The 20,370-nt window shown below is 45.9% G+C and overlaps 1 protein-coding gene and 1 long non-coding RNA gene across 2 annotated transcripts in view; one reads left to right on the top strand and one right to left on the bottom strand.

The window, feature by feature from the left end:
• CDH18 (cadherin 18) overlaps positions 1–20,370 on the top strand; it is a 445,884-nt gene that overhangs the window by 405,740 nt on the left and 19,774 nt on the right. Inside the window, exon 12 of the mRNA XM_059728627.1 lies at positions 8,179–8,296. Within this exon, the coding sequence (XP_059584610.1) occupies positions 8,179–8,296 (118 nt within the window). The remainder of the gene's footprint in view (positions 1–8,178; positions 8,297–20,370) is intronic.
• LOC132250852 (uncharacterized) lies at positions 19,021–19,853 on the bottom strand. Its single transcript, XR_009462509.1, has 3 exons — positions 19,620–19,853; positions 19,415–19,528; positions 19,021–19,200 (listed from the first exon to the last, which is right to left on the bottom strand). It is a non-coding gene; the product is annotated as an uncharacterized LOC132250852 (long non-coding RNA).

Here is a 20,370-nt window from a genome sequence, read left to right as displayed (position 1 = left end):
GAGATATTTTTTGTACCACTGTCTTTTGTTTAAAACATTAATGATAATTTAACCCTTACGTTGTGCTTTTTAGTAGAGTTTCATTTAGGAGAGTCTTTGTTTTTTGTTATTTTGGAGGATTTAAGATAACCTGTAAATTCAGTCAGTAATTATGTAGAAAAGCAGACTTTCAGAGTAAATACTGAGTGAAGTCTTTCAAGACTGGACTGAAGACTTTCAAGACTGGACTCCTTCTGGACTTCAGCAAGGCCTTTGACACTGTCGACCAGCCCATCCTCATTAAAAAAAACTAGGCAACTGTGGCATTGATGTCTACACAATCAGATGGATTGCAAATTGGCTAAAGGGTCGTACTCAGAGGGTGGTGGTGGATGGGTCATATTCGACCTGGGGGGAAGTGGGCAGCGGAGTCCCCCAGGGCTTGGTCCTTGGGCCCGCACTGTTCAATTTCTTTATCAGCAGTTTGGACGACGGGGTGAAAAGCAATCTGTTCAAATTTGCTGATGATACCAAAATTTGGGGTGAGGTGGGCACACTAGTAGGGAGGGAAAGACTGCAGCAAGACCTGGATAGGTTGCAGGGGTGGGCTAACAAAAACAGGATGGGTTTCAATACTGACAAGTGCAGAGTGCTGCACTTGGGCAGTAGTAACCAGCAGCACACTTATAAGATGGGAAACTCCCTTCTGAGAGCACGGAGGCAGAAAGGGATCTTGGAGTCATCATTGACTCCAAGATGAACATGGGCCGACAATGCAAGGTCACGGTCGGCAGGCCTAACCGGACCTTATCGTGCATCCACAGGTGCATCTCAGGTAGGTCCAAGGAGGTGATCCTCCCCATCTACATGACACTGGTCAGGCCACAGCTGGAGTACTGTGCCCAGTTCTGGGCACCCCACTTCAAGAGGGATGTGGACAACATTGAGAGGGTCCAGAGGAGGGCCACCCGCATGATCCGGGGACAGCAGGGCAGACCCTACAATGAGAGGCTACGGGACCTGAACCTGTTCAGCCTTCACAAGAGAAGGGGGGACCTGGTGACCATCTATAAACTCACTAGGGGGGACCAGAAGAGTTTGGGGGAGACCTTGTTTCCACTAGCGCCCCCCAGGATAACAAGGAATAACGGCCACAAGTTGTTGGAGAGTAGGTTTAGATTAGACATCCATAAGAACTACTTCACAGTTACGGCGGCTAGGATCTGGAACCAACTTCCAAGGGAAGTGGTGCTGGCTTCTACCCTGGGGGTCTTTAAGAAGCGGCTTGATGCATACCTGACTGGGGTCAATTGAGCCCAGTTTTCCTCCTGCCCAGGCAGGGGGTCAGACTTGAAGATCTACAAGGTCCTTTCCGACCCTACTTCTATAAGAAAAGACTAAAATAAAATAAAATAAAAAAGGAAAAGGATTACTGAAATTCAGTATCCTATCCAATGAAATGGGTGTGTTTAGCCAAATATTTAAATATAACTGAAAAAGAGGAATCACCTCATCTTATACTAAAGCCTGTTTCAGGATTGCTAGAATTCTTCCACAGTCATCATAAATCTGATGGTTGATTGACCAAAGGCTAGGGTTTTTTTTCCCCACTGATTAGGTGCATAAGTAGATTTAGGTGCTCATATGCGTCTGAAAAATACTGAATGCAAAAGGTGGCTCGGTCCATCCCCTCTTCACTGTTACTTGTGACTCAAACATAAAGATAATGTGATGTTACGTTACAAAAAGAAATGCTTTAATGAATTTTCAAGACTTCACCAAGGTAGAATAGAATTGTACTTGAGCCTCAGTCTACTCATCTACCTAGTAGGTGGCGTATAAGCTAACCCTAACAGACAAGAAGTCATGCCCAAAGTGACTTTCGGGATATCTGCATTTATATACATCTATACAAAGTTTGGTGAAATTTTCTCAGCCTGGGGAGAAAACATGGCAAATATTTTATACAGAAAGTTACCTTATGAGGACACACTAAAATTACAAACTCGAAAATCCTGTGGGGAGGAAACTGAGGCTTATACCACTATTTCAAGATCTCAGAAGAAATCATAATTAATCACATTAACTACAAAGATTCAAAATGTTCAATAACAAACTTTTGAAGCAATTTAGATACTCCTTGGAAATGTTCTGTTATCCAGATGACATGAAAAATGGTGTAGGCTTAAATAGAAGAGGTTGAAAACGTAAGATGAACAAGGTTTCCTTATTGCTCACTTTACACCTATCTCTGCTGAATGTCTGCTTTACCAGGGAAGTTGTCACATCCTCAAATGGCAAAACTTACAACTGAAGCTGAATCCAGTATTTTGTTAATTTAAAAATGACCTACATCCTTACTGCACAACAGTGTACTATAGCACAATTTTAATATTTTTGTATTGGTTTATTCCAAAGTGTCTAATCAAGGATAAGTTCTGGAAAGCTAATCATTAGTAAAAATGCACTTGCACATTAAAGGGACTTATAAATAAGTAGGCAGGAATATTTAGCCAGTAAACTGGGTAAATTATTGGGTTCTTTTGCTTTGCTTACGTACTTGAAAAAGATTTGTATTACTACTACTATTAATATATACTACTACTACTTATGAGGAAAGTTTGTGGATTTTAATGTTTAAATAATATGTCCAGGAACTATGTTTGGAATGGAGCTTCAGTTTTACAAAGAATTTTGCAATGTTTAAGTTTGAACCAAAACAGTGAAGTTTCTAAATTCTTTGTGAATTCCTTTTATTGGTTTCCCTTTCCTGGGAAGGGGGGGAGCATTAAGAGGATGGACGAGGTAATAAAAACTGCATCACGACTTGTTTCTCCAGGCTCTCTTTCTCCTGCTCCTTCGTTTCCCAAGAGCTCAATTTATCTTTTTTAAATATGTCAGTAAAACTTAGTGTTACAAAGGATTTATTTCAGCAAAATCCCTAAGGCATCTTCCACTCAAAACACTTATGAGGATAACACCATTTGAAAACTCAACTCCAGACTTTGTTACTCTAGTATTCACCTTGCTTAGGACATTTTTTATCTCACAGGGACTTATGAATGACGCATGATAAACATAGCTTGAAGCACGGGACCAAGTTTCACCCCATCATAAATGAGTGCAATTCCCAATGAGGTCAATTGGAATAATACCAGAATGGCGTTTGAACCTGTGACAGAAAGAATCAAAAGTTTTATAGCTACATAGTTCAATCCACCTAAGAAGTAAAAGTATACAGTGTAGTTTTGATCAAACTAATGAACTATGATATAATTTTACTGTCACTGTAAAATCAGATATACCTGAGCCAGAACTGTGACCTACTTCGGTGGAAATCAATTTCCTTATAGTTTTTCCCTCCAAAAGTTGCTTAGCAAAAGCCTACAATTTAATCACTTCAGTGGAGCTATGCAAATGTACATTGTGATGATAACCTAGCCCTGTGTGGTTACTTCAGGCTACCCTGATAAGCTACAAATCAGAAACAAAGTTAAAATGTTATTGACCATTTAATTATAGGAGTTGTCTCAACACATTGCATATAGTTCTTACAGAAAAGAAGGATCTGCTTCCGTAAACTTCATACAGGTATGTTCCAAAACTGGACTGAAGAGGGAAGTCATTTTCCAAGGAAAATGTTGACATGTTTCATAAAATGTGACGAACAATTGAAAATGAAAAATATCTGGGTTTTGATTTTTTTTCACTTCTCATGAAAAGGGTCAGAAACCCAATTTGCCATTAAAAACCATTTTGAAAAAATATTTTTGACTAGCTCTAATGTACATTTCTCCTATTGGAAGGTATCTTGTTCTACTACTTTTTAATGCCTTTTATGCCCCTTCGGTTTTATGACTGACTGAAGAGTATAATTAGCTTTCAAAACCAGGAGACTATAGCTAGTATATTATCTTGTAAATAAAGCACAACAAATAAGGTTGTGTAGTGCTCGCTTTTGATCTAAATTGTAACTACTTATTAAAAATGGATGAGAGTAAATGTGCATTAACTTTTTTTTTAGTGGAACCAGAAATTTGATCCATTTGAAAATATTCCCTCCTTAAGTATTGTCCCTACCCCCGCACCCTTTGGTTTGCCTCAGTTCCAGCCTCAACATCAGAAACCAAATATGTGAATTTGAACTAATCCTGAGAGTCTTTTCCATCCTCATTCCACTATGCAAAGCCATCAGTTACAGTTATTCCCCCTTGTGGTCGCCATCTTTTCAAAATGTAATGTAGGACAATTAAATGTTACCAAATCTTTTAAGAAAGACTACCATGGTTTAAGACTGCCTGTCCTCCTTCAGAACTCTAGGTAATAGATGCTCTAAATATAACATCTAAATATAACATGGAGTGGATGTCAGAAATGGCCTACCATTGTACAAATAAATTATTGGGGAACCTTTAAAAAAATCTCAAATCAGTAACCCAACTCACAGAAATAATAATTATATAAAAATAGCCTACTTACAAGCTTCAGACTCATACTGTTTATAAAATAATTAATGGATATTAGCCCCTAAAATGTGTTTCTTTTGTTTTGCTTCTCCTGTAGAAGTGAGGCAAAAGATAGGGCATGGTGGCACCTTAGGCCTTGGTAAATGTTACATTCATGACACAATTAACACATTAATCTCACTTTATATACCAGTAGTAACTTTTCACAAATTCAGGCAACTAATGGCACAACAAAATGAGAAAACAGCCATAAAAAATGTTCTGCATTATATAGTATTTAATCCCAGATTACAGAAATTACTTGTGCATGTGTGGTATGGAGGACATGTAATTTTGGGGGTCTGGGATAAAATTTGTCATATCCCAAATTGTGCAATTAAATTAAGGCCTGCCAGGGGCCTTAGCAACTAACTGTGTTAGGGAAGCATACATTTTTGTAGATAGCAACCTGCAATGGAGGGACTCCTATAGAAGTGGGTATACTGGCTCTGTCCTGTAATTCTGAAGATGGACAGAGACACTTAAGACTTCAGAGTTTTGACTTCAAGTTAAGTTTGGATGAATTTACAAGTGTGGCAAATTAGCTGTCTACAACCCTGAACATGAATTCTTGTGAGGAAAGACTTCACTCCCCATTCCCTCACGCCACCTCCCCCTGCCTGAAAATTTCTGTAATTTCTATAAAACAGACAATCCAATCTTAATCAGGAATATAACAGAAAGGGTCTTCTTTATGTTGTTTTGTCACTTCAATGTGCAGTCCAAGCAAGAATATGAAAGCGGAAGGAGGGAAACAGTTAGTGCCTTATTATACCTTGCACTTTGAGCTGCTCACCTGTTGACTAGTGTTAGTGTTAGCTCAAGTCTGGAGGAGTCACAGCTTAAGGCTAAAAACCTTCTATGACTGTCTGCCACCTGCACAGCTGTGCCTTACTACTAGAAGTCTGATGAGCAGGGACTTGACAAGGAGCTACAGCTGTGAGTTGCCAGTATAGGGCTGGTGAGCCAAGACAAGCTTCTTTTCTTGCTCTAGGTGGAAGGGTATGAGAGATGGGTTTGGGTGGGGTGGGAAGATGAAGCTGGAAGGTGAAGAGTTAATGGAATGAGAGTGGGTAATGAAATGAGGGGAGGGAAGGGTGGTGAAATGAAGGAAGTCAGCTATTGAAGGATAAAATTTAAAAAGTAAAACAAAAAAAAGAAATAACGAGGAAGTACATTAAAGATCTCATTTTAATAAATTGATGTTACTAAAAGTAGTATGTATTAATAATAATAATACATTATTATTTATTAATACTTTGGGATTGGGGCGTGGGGGTGTGGTCATGCTTCCCAGGGTGGCTGGGAGGTGGGAACAGTGAGGAAAGGTACTTTTTGGGGAGCTACTGCTCCTGCGCTGAGAAGGAAGCCCCAGTTCATGGGGACCTGATCTGGCCCCCTCTATTGTTCCCCCCACCAGACCCAACCCTGGACCCATCCATGTCCTGTGACGTGACTAGCTGATATGTGCTCTGCAGGCTGTTTCCTTGGGGTTGCACCCCTGAGGGTAGGAAGGTCACACCCCTGGGGGTGGGAGGGGAAAGTTGGCTTCTCTATAGATTTTACAGACGTTAGGGTTGGATGGGATCTCAAAGATCATCAAGTCCAAGCCCCTACCCCAGGGGCAGGAAGTTAGCTAGGGTTGAAGGATCCCAGCAAGATAAGCATCCAAACATTTCTTGAATAAGTCCAGAGTAGATGCCTGCACCACTTCTGGAGGGAGTCTATTCCAGGCCTTGGAAGCTCGGACAGTAAAGTTTTTCTGTATGTCCAGCCTAAAATGGTCTTAGAGGAGTTTATGACTTTTGGTCCTTGTTTTTCCTTGAGGCGCTCTGGTGACCAGACATTCTTCCAGATCCTGATGTACACCCCTTATGTACTTATGTACAATGTCCCCCCTGAGCCTGCGCTTTTCCAAGCTGAAGAATCCCATGGCTCTCAGCTTCTCTTCCTAAGGCCTATTCTCTTGCCCTCTGATCATGAGCATGGCTCTCTGGACTCTGTCAAACTTCTTGACATCCTTTTTGAATTGTGGAGCCCAGAATTGGATGCAGTACTCCAGCTGCGGCCTCACAAAGGCCAAGTACAGCAGTAGGATGATATCCTGAGATTTACTTGAGAAACATCTATGGATGCAAGCCAGAGTTTTATTTGCTTTACCAGCTGCGACATCGCATTGGTGGCTCATGTTCATCTTGTGGTCAATCATAACCCCCAAGTGCCTTTCAGCAGTGGTGCTAAGAAGCGTAGCACTGCCGAGCCTATAAGCATGCTGCGGGTTTTTTTTCCCCTGAGGTGGAGTACCTTACATTTGTCAGTATTGAATCTCATCAGGTTTGTATTCACCCACTTAGTAAGTTTATCCAAGTCAGCCTGGATCACTAGCCTGTCTTCAAGTGTGGATGCTATGCCCCGAAGTTTAGTGTCATCGACAAACTTAGCCAGTGTGCTTCTGACACCAATGTCCACATCATTTCTAAAGATGTTAAAGAGAACCGGTCCAAGGACAGAGACTTGGGGGATGCCACAGGTCACGGTGCACCATAATGATTCGCTACAACCTCGGAGCCAGTTTCCCAGCCATTGGACTGCGATGTAGCTGAGGCCACAGTTGGCCAATTTTTCCATGAGGAGGTCATGGGACACCAGATCAAAAGCTTGCCAGAACCATCCCTGAGCAGTAGAGTTTTGGGGATTGAAAATCTTTCCATGCAGAACAGGAGGATAGGGGAGGGGACACTGCATCCTGGGATGCTGAAGGATGTAACCTCGGTGAGTCATTTGTGGGGAGTGGCCACACATTTATGGATCATGAGCTGGGTACCACGGGTCGGAGATAAACCTGTCGTAGAGTAGCATAACTTTAGCTGCCTAAAGTGTGCTTAAAACTTGATTCAGGTGTTAATATGTGGACAATCCAGGGGTTAAGAGCTCTACAAGGTGCCTAATATTAATGTGTAACAGGTCCCTTAGTCAAACACTTGAAAAGCGTAGCAAAGTTTTGCATTTAATTTCATTTGAAAAAATTAGCTAAGGTTTGTGGGGTAGGGATTTTGTCTTTCCGGATACACTCCATTGTCAATGTTGTCTGTCATAAGATCTTTCACTGTATGTTTTTACTGGGAAAGCCAAACTAAAAACAGTCATGAGTGCCATCCTGCATATTCTTCTCTTCCACAGTTTGGGGCTGGGTTCTGAGAGGGTTCATGCAGAATGCTTTTGTTGTTGTATGTGTGTCACCTTGATTTAAAGTTTTTTTTCTTTACCAATGTTAATGTTAAAAAAATATCAGCTATCATTGTAAATATATAGTAGGGACAACAGGCAGAGGATGCTTTAAATGGAGACATTTATTTAACCTATATTTTGTCTCTTGCAAATAGGTGTTTATCTAAAACTGTAATTCTGAAAGTCCCTAATCTAGATGCAATCTAGATGATAAGGGCTATTTTAGTATCAGAACCCTTACTCACATTAGAATGTTTTAAAGTTTCAATGCTTTTACTTTCCCCAAAGCATGGCTCCTAAATTATTTCATATTAGAGAAATCAAGCTAATGGGCCTGTTGTTTCCTGAATAGAATTTGGCATCAGCCAAGTAAAAAAATTAAATAACTTAAAGGTTTTGCTGAGGTGAGGCAGCATTTGGGTCAAGTTCAAATTTCAACACATTCACTATTTAATTTTTATTTCAGGTTATTCAGACTATCAATGCCACTGACAAAGATATCTCTGCAAATGGGCCAAGATTCCATTTTTCTCTTGATGAGGGCCTTTCTTTGAATCCCAACTTTACACTAAGGGACAATGAAGGTAAATCAAAGATATTAATCTATAAGAAGTGGGTCTCCATTTTCTCTGAGATGTCTCACTGAACAGAACAATTATGCTCACTTTCCTTGTCAGGAGGGGAAAACAGTAATCTATCAATGCTGAACTGGCTGGTATCAAGGACACAGTTATGTACACAGTGTGTTTGAAATGTGAATAACCAGGGATTGTGTTTTAAAATACCCTGTTATATATTCTATTCCATATTTACTTTCTATGTGATGCTGTACCAAGAATTTATACTTTATAGGTCTTTCAGTACATTAATGAGCATTTTTTTTAAAATAAGTACATGAATTTGTGTTGGCAGTCAGTCTAGTTTGCACATCTAGTGAGCGCATCTACACAAGATGCTTATTACAAAAGATGCCTAATTAACTCCACTGTAGGTTAGTACTGCCAGATAAAAGTACTATCCTAAGGTGGAGTTATTTACTCTGCTATAATGTACATGTAAAGGCTGATGGGGCTGGCTAGGGCACAAAGGTGCTTTAGTGTGGGGGCTGCCTGCCAGCTGGCCCTGCACTCAAGCACCCTCATGCTCCAGCCAGCCCCTCCATAGCATATTTAGCCAGGTCGGAGCAGCCCTGGTCTGACAGGCTGACCCCCAGAGCCCCCTGCCAGCTTGGGGCTGCTCTGCCCTGGCTCAACACGCTGCAGTCCCAGATGCACATGTAAACACTATGCCAAGGAACAATGAACTCCAGTGTGAAGTGCACCAGAGATTATTGCATTGCTTTAATGTTTATGTATAGATGTGCCCAGTAGGTGCTTATCACAAGTCTTGTTGGCATTCTTAAAAAAGAAAATAAAAATTTAAGGGACATGGAAAGTGAACTCTTTCTCATTCTGAGCTGCTCTTGCCACACTGCAGGGCCTCCAGATTTGATTTAGCTTCACATACCTTCAACCCACAGCTGTTCTTACATGGCATACTCTAGCTTTTTGCCATGTCAGAACATTCATTCCATTCAGAGCATGAAGGAACCTTTTGCTTAAAGGGCTGGGAGTTATGTGCCTAAAATGAATGTCAAATATACTTGTGCATTTTTCTCTTTTTTCACCTAAATGTAAAATTGAAATGAGCACAATGAGGATTTGAATATTGTTGCACATGGGATCACAGCTGCGTTCATTTATATCCACCATACATCAAATGTTTTCATTCTCTTGAATGGGTATATTAAAACTCTGGCCCTTGTATTTCATTAAATACTTGGAGACTGAACACATTTTATGCTCTGTTCCAGACACTTGTCCAGTCATCAATAAAATATCAGTGTTCTAGGGATTAAGGGCTTTTTATGATTTTATCTATTTACCTACACAGAGATGTAAGGGAAAGTAAAAACTTAAGAGCCTTAAGGCTCTGTGCAGACATCTCAGGTCTGAATCCAAGTGTACTGGGGGCAGCAGTTGCTGCTCACATACTGATCTTTCCAAATCATGCACTTATGGAGCATTGACTGAGCACCAGGATCAGGAGCTCATTGTTAAGGGAAGCAGCATTTGTTTTGTATAGACCAGCAGCAAATTACTCTTTCCCAACAAAGTGGGAAATGGGAGGGAATTATGTCTCTGAGGCATGTCCTAGAGGGAAAATGCCTACTGGGTGTTATGCTATGCAGAGAAGTGACAAGAAAAAAAGTAGCATTCTTCCTGCAGAAGCAGCAACACACCAGTTCATTATTTATTCTGAAACCAAAACAGTAGATTATAACACCCACAAAATAAAAAAAATCCTCTAACAGGCCATGTCCACACAAATGCTTAACTGTGGAGTAGATTAGCTGCGGAATAAAGCATCACCAGCTACACGCGTGACAGTCTACACACAGTAAACTAATTAATGCCGGGTAAACTAACTAATGCTAATTTGTGGGGGGCAGTACTCTCTTATGCCGAGGTAATTTAATGTGTTTAAACACACATGTAGATGCTGACCATGGGCATTAATTGTGCCCTGTCAGCCCAGCCAGGTGGGGGCCAGACTCCTGCCTGCTGCTTAGCCACACAGCTCCACACTTTCAGCATCCTTCTAGCCAGCCTAGCCAGCCCCTCTGCCACCTGATGCTGCCACCCAGAGTCCAGGCCTGACCCCGGTGCCTTCTGTCAGCCTGGGCCTGCTCTGCACTGGCTCAAATTGCTGCTTTCCCCAGGCACAGCATTTTCACATAGTTTACTCCAGCTCAAACTGCCCTGGAGTTTATTGCTTCACATTAATTGCAAATGTAGACACTCCCAAAGAGAGACATATTAATCTACCTTGTAGCAAGAAGTTTAACTCATAAGTGAAACTAAAAACAAGATCCTTATCATATATTTCCCTAGAGTTCCCTTCCATAGTCTACAAGGAAGAAGTAACTCTGTAAAATATAAATGGAAGTCTGTATCTTTCTAAATGCATAGTGTTGAGTTTGTGAAGTTTACATATCAGTCCTTGTTTAGAACTTTCTCTAAAGGTATACTTTAGTCCTATAATGTGAGAAGAACACTCTGAAGTGAATTTGCACTGAACAGTTTTCAAATACTTAAAACTTTGATATGTCTCAACCTTTTTGTTCCCAATCTTGGCAGAAGACTCACTTTTTATGCATCTGAAACATTTGAATTTTTCAAAATAATGTTTTCTAGCTTTGTACACTCAGAAAAAGGATGACTACAAATTTGTTAAAATGTGATAAATGCTGTTTTTTCATGGTTGGATTACTGGCTGGATGTTTAGGGATTTTTTTAAAATTCATACATACACGCACACAATCAACCTTCGGCTGAAAGTAGCTTGAGGAAATTCTATTCAGTAATGTTCTTCAGAAAACGATAAATGCCAAAAATAGAATTTAGAATGAAAGTGTCTTTCAGTGAGAAGCACACCATGTCACCACAGTGCTATATTTCTGAGAAGGGAGAACAGCAGGCTTTGGATTTCAAAGTATGCCTCTATAGGTAATTTCTTCTCTGTTCTTGTTTCTCTTAGAAGTAGGCCAAAGCTGCAAAATTTAGCAATGAATGCAAGGCCTGAATGTATCATTGCCTAATTCTTTTGTACTCTATGCAGTAGTGAATTAAGGCCCTAGATTTTAACAGCTATTTATTTTGTGAACCTAGACTCAAGATGCAGGCAGGCAATGCACAGATAGACAAGGTGTCAGACTAGGCCCTTACTAAGATACATTGGTTGGATCATTAATCAGCCTAGTGCTTTTTTGTTAATCGGTCAGGAGATTCCAGCAGTGGCAACAAGTATTATATCTGTCTTGAGCAGCCCAGTAAATAGTGCATCACCTTCTGGGTTTGTTTGCTATATTGAAGGATAAACATGAAAGCTGGTTTCTGACACCCTTGTTCATGAACAGGGATCCTGGTTTCGTCTGATAAAAAATTGCAAATTCTCTGATAAAACTTGCAGGTTCTCTGATAAAAAACCCCAAATCCACAATTAAAATGAAACACCACTATATATCTATATCTGTATCAGCATCAATTGAAAACAATCTTTTATGGATATATTTACAATTTTAAAGAAATTTGGAAGTCTGCCAGTGCCTCAATCACTATAATAAAATAAATGCTAAATACCTATAAAGTTTGGTATTCGACTTTGAGGTTTTATCATGTAAAATCAAAGCCCCCCCCCCGCACCCCCTTATCTCACAGAATGCAGGTCCAGGCCCCTGACTCCCCCCCCAAAGCCCCCTGGCTCTGCTGATACCCCTCACCCCGCCCCACACACACACCCATGGCCCTGCTGGTGCCCCTCACTCCCCCCAACTGCCCTCTCAGTCCCTCCCCATAGCCCCCCAGTCTTGCTGGTGCACCTCACCCCCACCCACAGCTCCCTACCCTCCTTAGCCCTGCTGGGGGGCTCCCAGATGCCAGGGACCCAGTTCTGCAGCCTCCTGCCACCCGCAGCAGCACGTGAGACTTGGCTGCTGACCATGGGAGGCTGTGGCTGCTGCTGCATAGCAGTGTGTGGAGCCCAGCTTCCCCTACCCCATGGTCGCCATGGCCAGAACAGAGCCGGGGGGGGGGGGGGCTGCCCGGTGCGGGCTCTGGCTCCCCACACTGCTGCCTTCCCCTAGGGCCTCTGCAGCCCAGCAGGTGGGACCTGGTGTGGCAGGGCAGAACAGGCCCAGCTGGGGAAGCTTCTTGCTGCTGCAAGTTCCATGTTGCCCTGGTAATATACCCCCTGCTTGCACCACAGCAGTGAGGGGCACAACCCTGGCTGCCCCCACTGCTGCCAGGCAAGCAGGAGATGGCTCACTAGGGAAACATGGAGCTCAGAGAGGCAAGGACCTTCGCTGACCAGCCCCACTCTGCCCTGCTGCACCAGGTCCCATCCACTGGGTTGCAGGGGCCCCACAGCAGAACAGCAGGGTGGGAAGCCTGAGCTATCAGCAGGAAGCCCACACCTTCTCCCACCCCACATACAGATCTGGGGGGATCCATGCAGAATGGCAGGGAGCTGGCCTCACCCTCCACTCCCTGGGTGACCCACCTGAAGCCACACATTTTGGCCCTGGGCCCCAAGCCTCACACACTGCCTGGTTGGGCAGCAAATCCAGCTGTGTCAAACTCACTCCCTTCCTCCCTATGGGGGCCTCAATCCCTCCTCCCCACCCCCATCCCCACCCCCACCCCCAACCCCAACCCCAACCCCATCCCCACCAGACTTACCTGTGGGAATTACCCTGCAGGCTATCTGGCAGGTTACATAGCGCCCCCTGACCACCCTCCCTCCAGCTACTTTCAGGCTGCAACTCTGCCAGCCTGAAGAGAGCTCTTTGCAAAAGTGCAAATTCTGCAGGTTTCTCCATTAAAATGAGAATTCTGTATTTTTCTTGGGGAAAGAGGGAAATCTGAATTTTTCTCAGTTTTCCCATGGGAAACCAAAAACCCGCATCCCTGCTCATGAAGCAATATGCATCTAACTCCATAAGCCAATTCACGTAGGTAAATCAAGGGTCCTCACAGAATGAGGTTGTGTTTTTCCATTACCCCAGTTTTATATAATGTTGCTAACAGTGCCATCTTTTCTCTTCTGTGGGCTCTTTTCCTTATATGTAAAGTCTTAAATTTGCAGTTCTTGCTGTATCTGTAATAGCTGTTGTTGTTTGTTTAATTCTTTTGCAGAAGAGAAAGAGAAACTTTTTTTTTTACCCCAGCCTCATGGTGTTTTCCAAACAGCTTATGGAGTAGGCCAATGACTGTGAAAATGTTTTAGAAAAATATTTTGGCCACCTCTTTCAGGAACAGATTGGCACCTTCTGCCTCAGCCACAATCCTGCAGCTTGGCCCTTTAAAGTGGCCCAGATTGGCAAAACTCTCTTGCAAGATTTACAAACTGTACTGGCTACTCCTTTCAGTCCAGTAAATCCCCTGATCTGTAACTGCTTGTCATAGAATGTATAACTCCTGTCAAGTGTGGCAGTAAAGTGTGGCAGTTCTCCAAGTTTTAAGCAGTTGACACTGGTGATATCTCAAAGTAGGTAGGTCATGCCTACTTCTCTTGTAGAAGATTAATACAAGGAAAAATAGGGATGTCCCTAAAGCACAGGTGCTCAACCTTTTGGCCCCATAGGTCAGATGAGTGGGATAGAGTCCAGCTGCAGTCTGAACTAGACCCTGGGGCCTGGCACTGCCCTTATCTGTTCCCTGTGTGCTGGGATTGGATACCAGTGACCCAGCAATTCCCTCTCTCACCCCCCACATGTTGGAATTTAGTTATGGGGAGCTAGCACTGTCCCGTCTTGTCCCCCATGCAACAGGATTGAGTCTCAGGAGGTTGGCACTGCCCCCTCCTATCCTCTGCATGCTGGAACTGGGTCCCAGGGGCCTGGCACCACTCTCTTATGCCCCCCACATGCCAGGATTGGGCCCAGGAGCCCAGTGTCATCCCTGTCTGGCCCTGCATTCAGGGATCAGGTGCTGGATCTAGTGTGCAAGACTCATGCCTCCCCATGGGTCTGGAGATTTGGTAGCAGGGGAGCAGTGCCACCACCCCCCACCACCAATTTTCCATACCTGTGGGGAGCCCTTAGGCCAGATGACACAGTGCTGCAGGCCACATCTGACCTGTGGGTTAGAGGTTGAGCACCCTGCCTTAGAATATTCTTAGCATTATTTGTCCTCTTCCTTTATTCCTCTGGGATAGGATTTCCTTTCTTATAGTTTTGTCATTCTCTTCTCCCAATAGTTTTTCCCCTTTCAGGCAGATATACATAAATGTGATGATAGCTCTTTTCCCAAGGAGTTTTCAATCTCTCCTCCTCCATTCCTTCCTATTTCTGCCAGACATTGCATTCCTGTTATATCCAAAACCCACCACATATTGGAGGCTGGGAAATTCACATGAAAACTAGAAAACATTCAACTCCACATAGAAAAAATTGTCTCCTTGCTAATTGTTATTGAAGACCAATGCATAAAATATGTCTGAAGCTTTTCAGCTTTTCCATACACTAGGATATTACTTTCTTTACCACAGTATATTTTAACTTTATCACCAAGTGGTGCTTCTAATTTATTCCTAATGTAACTTACATCTCCCTGTTATCATAGGATATCAGTATGACCCTTTAATGCATTTATTCAGGCAACAGCTCTGTGAGATATTATTCCCATTTAACAAATGGGGAGCTGAAAGTCTGAGAAAGAAAGTGTCTTGACCAATATTATACAGGATGTCTGTGACAAAGCAGGGAACCGAACCTGGGTCTGATAAGTTTCACACTGGCACTCAAGGCCCTGGGGCATCTTTTTCCAGTAAGCGCGCACACACATTCACACATACACGTATGCAGGCACGCATGCACACACTTATATGTACATTATGGCTAGGTACAGACATTATACCAAAGTCTCCATTTCCCAGCAGCCTCTGCCCACATGGCTGTGATAGTGCAAGGCTGGGGTTGCCATGGAGACCAGCCCCAGCCACGCTTGAAGGGGCACAGCACGGCAGGGCAGGGGACACCCCCGGAACTGCTAGAATCTTGTGCAGGGGGCACCTTGGCCTGGGCTGGGGCCGTGGCAGAACTGTAAACTGCAGGGGCATGCAGACAGCAGATTGTGACTATGCCCCTTCTCTGAGACAGGCTGTAACCGCTGCAAGGAGCCAGGATAGAGCCATGATCCGCTACCTGCATGCCCCCTCCTGGAGTGTTTAGGCTGCAGATCATGGTTCTGCCCTGGTCCTGGGCCAAGCTGCCCCCACCAGAAGATCCCACCAGCTCTGGAGCAGCCCTGCCCTGCCATGTGCCTTGCCAGCACAGCTGCGGCCAGTCTCCATGGCAACCCCAGCCTTGCACTATCAGAGCACAGCTGTGGCTGGGGTCTACATGGAGACCAGCCCCAGACATGTGGGCAGGAGCAGCTGAGAAATGGAATCCAGCTGCTGGCCAGATCCACCACTTTGCCCACCCCTGCATCACATCTATCTTACTTTAAGCAGACAGAAAGTGCTCTTAAGCTGTAACTGAACAGGTGTTCATGGCTCTTAGAGCACTTTAAAAATAGTAGACCATGCTCTAAATTAACCCTTGATGGATGAGGTGTAGTCTTAAGTGCTTTCTGTTAGAATTCCTGTGCTTTGCCCAGGTGCAAGGTTTATAGATTCATAGATGTTAGGGTCGGAAGGGACCTCAATAGATCATCAAGTCCGACCCCCCTGCATAAGCAGGAAAGAGTGCTGGGTCTAGATGACCCCAGCTAGACACTCGTCTAACCTCTTCTTGAAGACCCCCAGGGTAGGGGAGAGCACCACCTCCCTTGGGAGCCCGTTCCAGACCTTGGCCACTCGAACTGTGAAGAAGTTCTTCCTTATGTCCAGTCTAAATCTGCTCTCTACTAGCTTGTGGCCATTGTTTCTTGTAACCGCCTTGGTGAATAAATCCTCACCAATTCCCTTCTGTGCCCCCGTGATGAACTTATAGGCAGCTACAAGGTCGCCTCTCAACCTTCTCTTGCGGAGGCTGAAAAGGTCCAGTTTCTCTAGTCTCTCCTCGTAGGGCTTGGTCTGCAGGCCCTTTACCATACAAGTTGCCCTTCGCTGTACCCTCTCCAGGTTATCCGCATCCTTCTTGAAGTGTGGCGCCCAGAATTGCACGCAGTACTCCAACTGCGGTCTGACCAACGCCCTATAGAGGGGAAGTATCACCTCCCTGGACCTATTTGTCATGCATCTGCTGATGCACGATAAAGTGCCATTGGCTTTTCTGATGGCTTGGTCACACTGCCGGCTCATGTTCATCTTGGAGTCCACTAGGACTCCAAGATCCCTTTCCACCTCTGTGCCACCCAGCAGGTCATTCCCTAGGCTGTAGGTGTGCTGGACATTTTTCCTCCCTAGGTGCAGCACTTTGCATTTCTCCTTGTTGAACTGGATCCTGTTGTTTTCTGCCCACTTGTCCAACCTATCCAGGTCTGCCTGCAGCTGTTCCCTGCCCTCCGGCGTGTCCATTTCTCCCCATAGCTTTGTGTCATCTGCAAACTTGGACAGAGTACATTTCACTCCCACGTCCAAGTCGCTGATGAAGACATTAAAGAGTATCAGTCCAAGGACCGAACCCTGCGGGACCCCACTGCCCACACCCTTCCAGGTCGAGACTGACCCATCTACCACGACTCTTTGGGTGCAACCCTCTAGCCAATTCGCCACCCACCGGACCGTGCAGTCATCCACATCACAGCCTCTTAACTTGTTCACCAGTATGGGGTGGGATACCGTATTGAAGGCCTTCCTGAAGTCTAAGTATACGACATCCACCCCTCCTCCTGTGTCCAGGCGTTTCGTAACCTGGTCATAGAAAGAGACTAGGTTGGTCAGGCACGATCTGCCTGCCACAAACCCATGCTGGTTTCCCCTCAGCATAATTTGCCCTGCCGGGCTTTCACAAATGTGAGCCTTGATAATTTTTTCAAATACTTTACCAAGGATGGAGGTGAGACTGACCGGCCTATAGTTGCCCGGGTCCTCCTTCCTCCCCTTCTTGAAAATGGGGACCACGTTAGCCCTTTTCCAGTCCTCCGGGACTTGGCCCGTGTGCCACGAGCATTCAAATATTCCCGCCAGTGGCTCTGCAATGATGTCGGCCAGTGCCTTCAGCACCCTCGGATGGAGCCCATCCGGGCCTGCCGACTTAAAGGCATCCAGTTCTTCCAAGTGACTCTGCATCACCTCAGGATCTACGTATGGAAGTCTGGCGCCTTGCTGCTGCCTCTCTACAACCCCAGTGAGAGACTTGTCGTGCCCCTCACTTAGGAACACTGAGGCAAAGAACTCGTTGAGGAGTTCAGCCTTGTCCCCCCTATCTGTCACCAATTGTTTCTGCCCATTTAGCAGCGGTCCTATTCCTCCCTGGGCCTTCCTTTTACTCCCAATATATCTAAAAAACAATTTCTTGTTGTCCTTTACTTGGGTTGCCATCCTCAGCTCCATGGTAGCTTTGACCCGCCTAACTGCCTCCCTACAAGCACGAGCAGAGGAGGTATATTCATTTTTAGTGATCTCACCCTGTTTCCACTTTTTATGTGCTCCCCTTTTGGCCCTTAGGCTGCCCTGGATTTCTCTGGTCAGCCATGGAAGCCTCCTGGCCCCTTTCCCTCTTTTGCCTCACTCGGGGATCGTCTTGCTTTGTGCCCGAAGGATCGTTTCCTTTAGGCACAGCCACCCTTCTTGGGCACCCATCCCATCAAAACTCCTACTCTGCAGTGCTTCCTTGACTAATCGCCTGAGTGCATTGAGATCAGCTTTCCTAAAGTCTAGCACTTTCACCCTACTAGTTACCTTACCCACTCGCCGTCTTATGTTGAATTCTATTATAAGGTGATCACTGTCTCCCAGATAGCTACCGATCTGGAGGTCCCCTATCATGTCATCTCCCGTTGCCAATACCAGATCCAGTATGGCATTCCCCCTAGTGGGACCATGCACCTCCTGTGTCAGGTGGAGGTCCTGTACACAAGTTAGAAACTTGCGTGAGCAATGGGACCTTGCTGTCTGCGTCTCCCAGCAGATGTCCGGGTAGTTTAGGTCCCCCATGACTACCGCCTCTTTAGCTTTTATGGTCTCCGAGAGTTGCCTCAGGAGCCCCGCATCTATTTCTTCCCCTTGGTGTGGGGGTCTGTAACAGACCCCTACCACCAAATCCCTTTCTCCTTGCCCCCCATGTAGCCTAACCCACAATCCTTCTACTTCCTCAACCTCGGATTCTGTCTTGATGAGGGTTGATGTGTATTGCTCACTGACATAAAGTGCAACCCCCCCCCCTTTCTTCCCCGACCTGTCCTTTCTATACAATCTATAGCCCTCAATATGTACCGCCCAGTCATGGGATGAATCCCACCAGGTCTCTGTTAGCCCCACTAAGTCATAGGTGTTTAGTGCAAGCAGGAGCGCTAGTTCATCCTGCTTGTTCCCCATGCTCCTAGCATTAGTATATAGGCACTTGAGCCCTGCGACTGGTGCCTTTGCTGCCCCCCTGCTCCAAGTCCCATGGGGCCCATTGTTTCTTACCTTCTTGTTCCTTACCTGTTCTGTAGTGCTGGCCTCCCCATGGCTTTCAGGTTCCCAATGTTCTCCTTCTTCAGGCTGGGCTGTCCTTGTGGGTGCCACATGGTTTGGTGGTCCACAGCTTCCTCTGCCCTCATACTCCCCTTCCCCCGACGAGCCTAGTTTAAAGCCCACTGAAGGAGATCCGCCAACCTAGTAGAAAACACACGCTTACCTTTGGGGGACAGGTGAAGCCCATCCCAGCTGAGCATGTCCCTCGTCGTGATGTGCGGGTCATTGTCCAGGAAGCCGAAGCCTGCCTCAAGACACCACTGCTGAAGCCGCCAGTTGGTCTCTCTGATGCAGTTCTCCTGCTGTCTTCCTCGTCCGGTCACTGGTAGGATGGAAGAGAAAACCACCTGGGCACCGAACTCCTTCAGCACGCCACCCAGAGCACAGTAGTCTGCCATCAGGTGATCGGGGGTTCTCCTGGCCGCATCATTAGTACCCACATGGACTAGGACCATGGGGTAATAATCGGTGGGCTTGATCCTGGCCTGGATTACCTCCGTCACATCCCGAATCTTTGCTCCAGGGAGGCAGCATACCTCTCGTGCCGAGGGGTCCTGGCGACAGATGGGTCCTTCCGTACCTCTCAGGATGGAGTCTCCTATGACGAGCACTCGTCGCCTCCTCCTCTGGGTCATCGTGGATCTCTTGATCTGTTTGGAGTGTGAAGAACGTGGTGTTTCTTCTTGCCCAAGGGTTTCCTCCTCCCCTTCCATCTCCTGCAGGGTCGCCAGGGCCTCGTACCTGTTCACCAGTCGGACTGGAGAAGCTGGTACCGGTTCGCTGCGTGCCGCTCCGGTCCTGGCTGTGACCGTCTGCCACTCTGCTGTGGAGGGTATTCCCCGGGTTGCTTCTTCCTTTGGTGCCTGGGCCTGCAGGGAAAGGAAATAACTATCAATTTCATCCTCCGCCTCCCTGATCCCCCTCAGCCTGCTAACCTCCTCCCGGAGCTCCCTCACCTGCGCCTCCAGAGCCCTAAGACGGGCACCTGCTGGACAGGTGTGGGGGCCCCCAATCTCTGCCCCCCCCGTCCCTGCTGGGGATACCCCACAGGCCAGGAGGTAGGGGGACACCGGCTCCCCCATGGGCTCAGTCTGGGTGGAGGCCTCAGACCTGCCCCGGGTAGCCTTGTCCCCCTGGGCAGAGGCCCTAGCAGTACTCCTCGTAGACACCTACAAACCTGCTGGTTGTAGACCTGCGCGGTGTCTACGCCCTACCCCTACAGGAGTCCCACTCCTGGCCCTCCCGGCCCGCCCTCCAGCGCGAACGCCTGCACAAACGCCGGCGTGCTCTTACAGAGCGCGCCTGTTTGCGCGCTCTGTTCACGCCGCGCGGCTCGGGAGCGCGGCTCCCTACCGGCTCAGCTATATGGGACCTGGGGGGCTTCCCCTCCGGATCCGGCTCAGCTGCGCCGGGTCCCTCCGCCCCACTTACCTTCGGGGGATCAGCTGCTGCTGCCCCCGCTGCCGATTCCTCTGTTGTTGCTGCTGCCGCC

Source organism: Alligator mississippiensis, chromosome 5 (genome assembly GCF_030867095.1).
Source record: "Alligator mississippiensis isolate rAllMis1 chromosome 5, rAllMis1, whole genome shotgun sequence".
Classification (NCBI taxonomy): Eukaryota; Metazoa; Chordata; order Crocodylia; family Alligatoridae; genus Alligator; species Alligator mississippiensis.
This window is presented reverse-complemented; position numbering and strand designations above follow the sequence as displayed.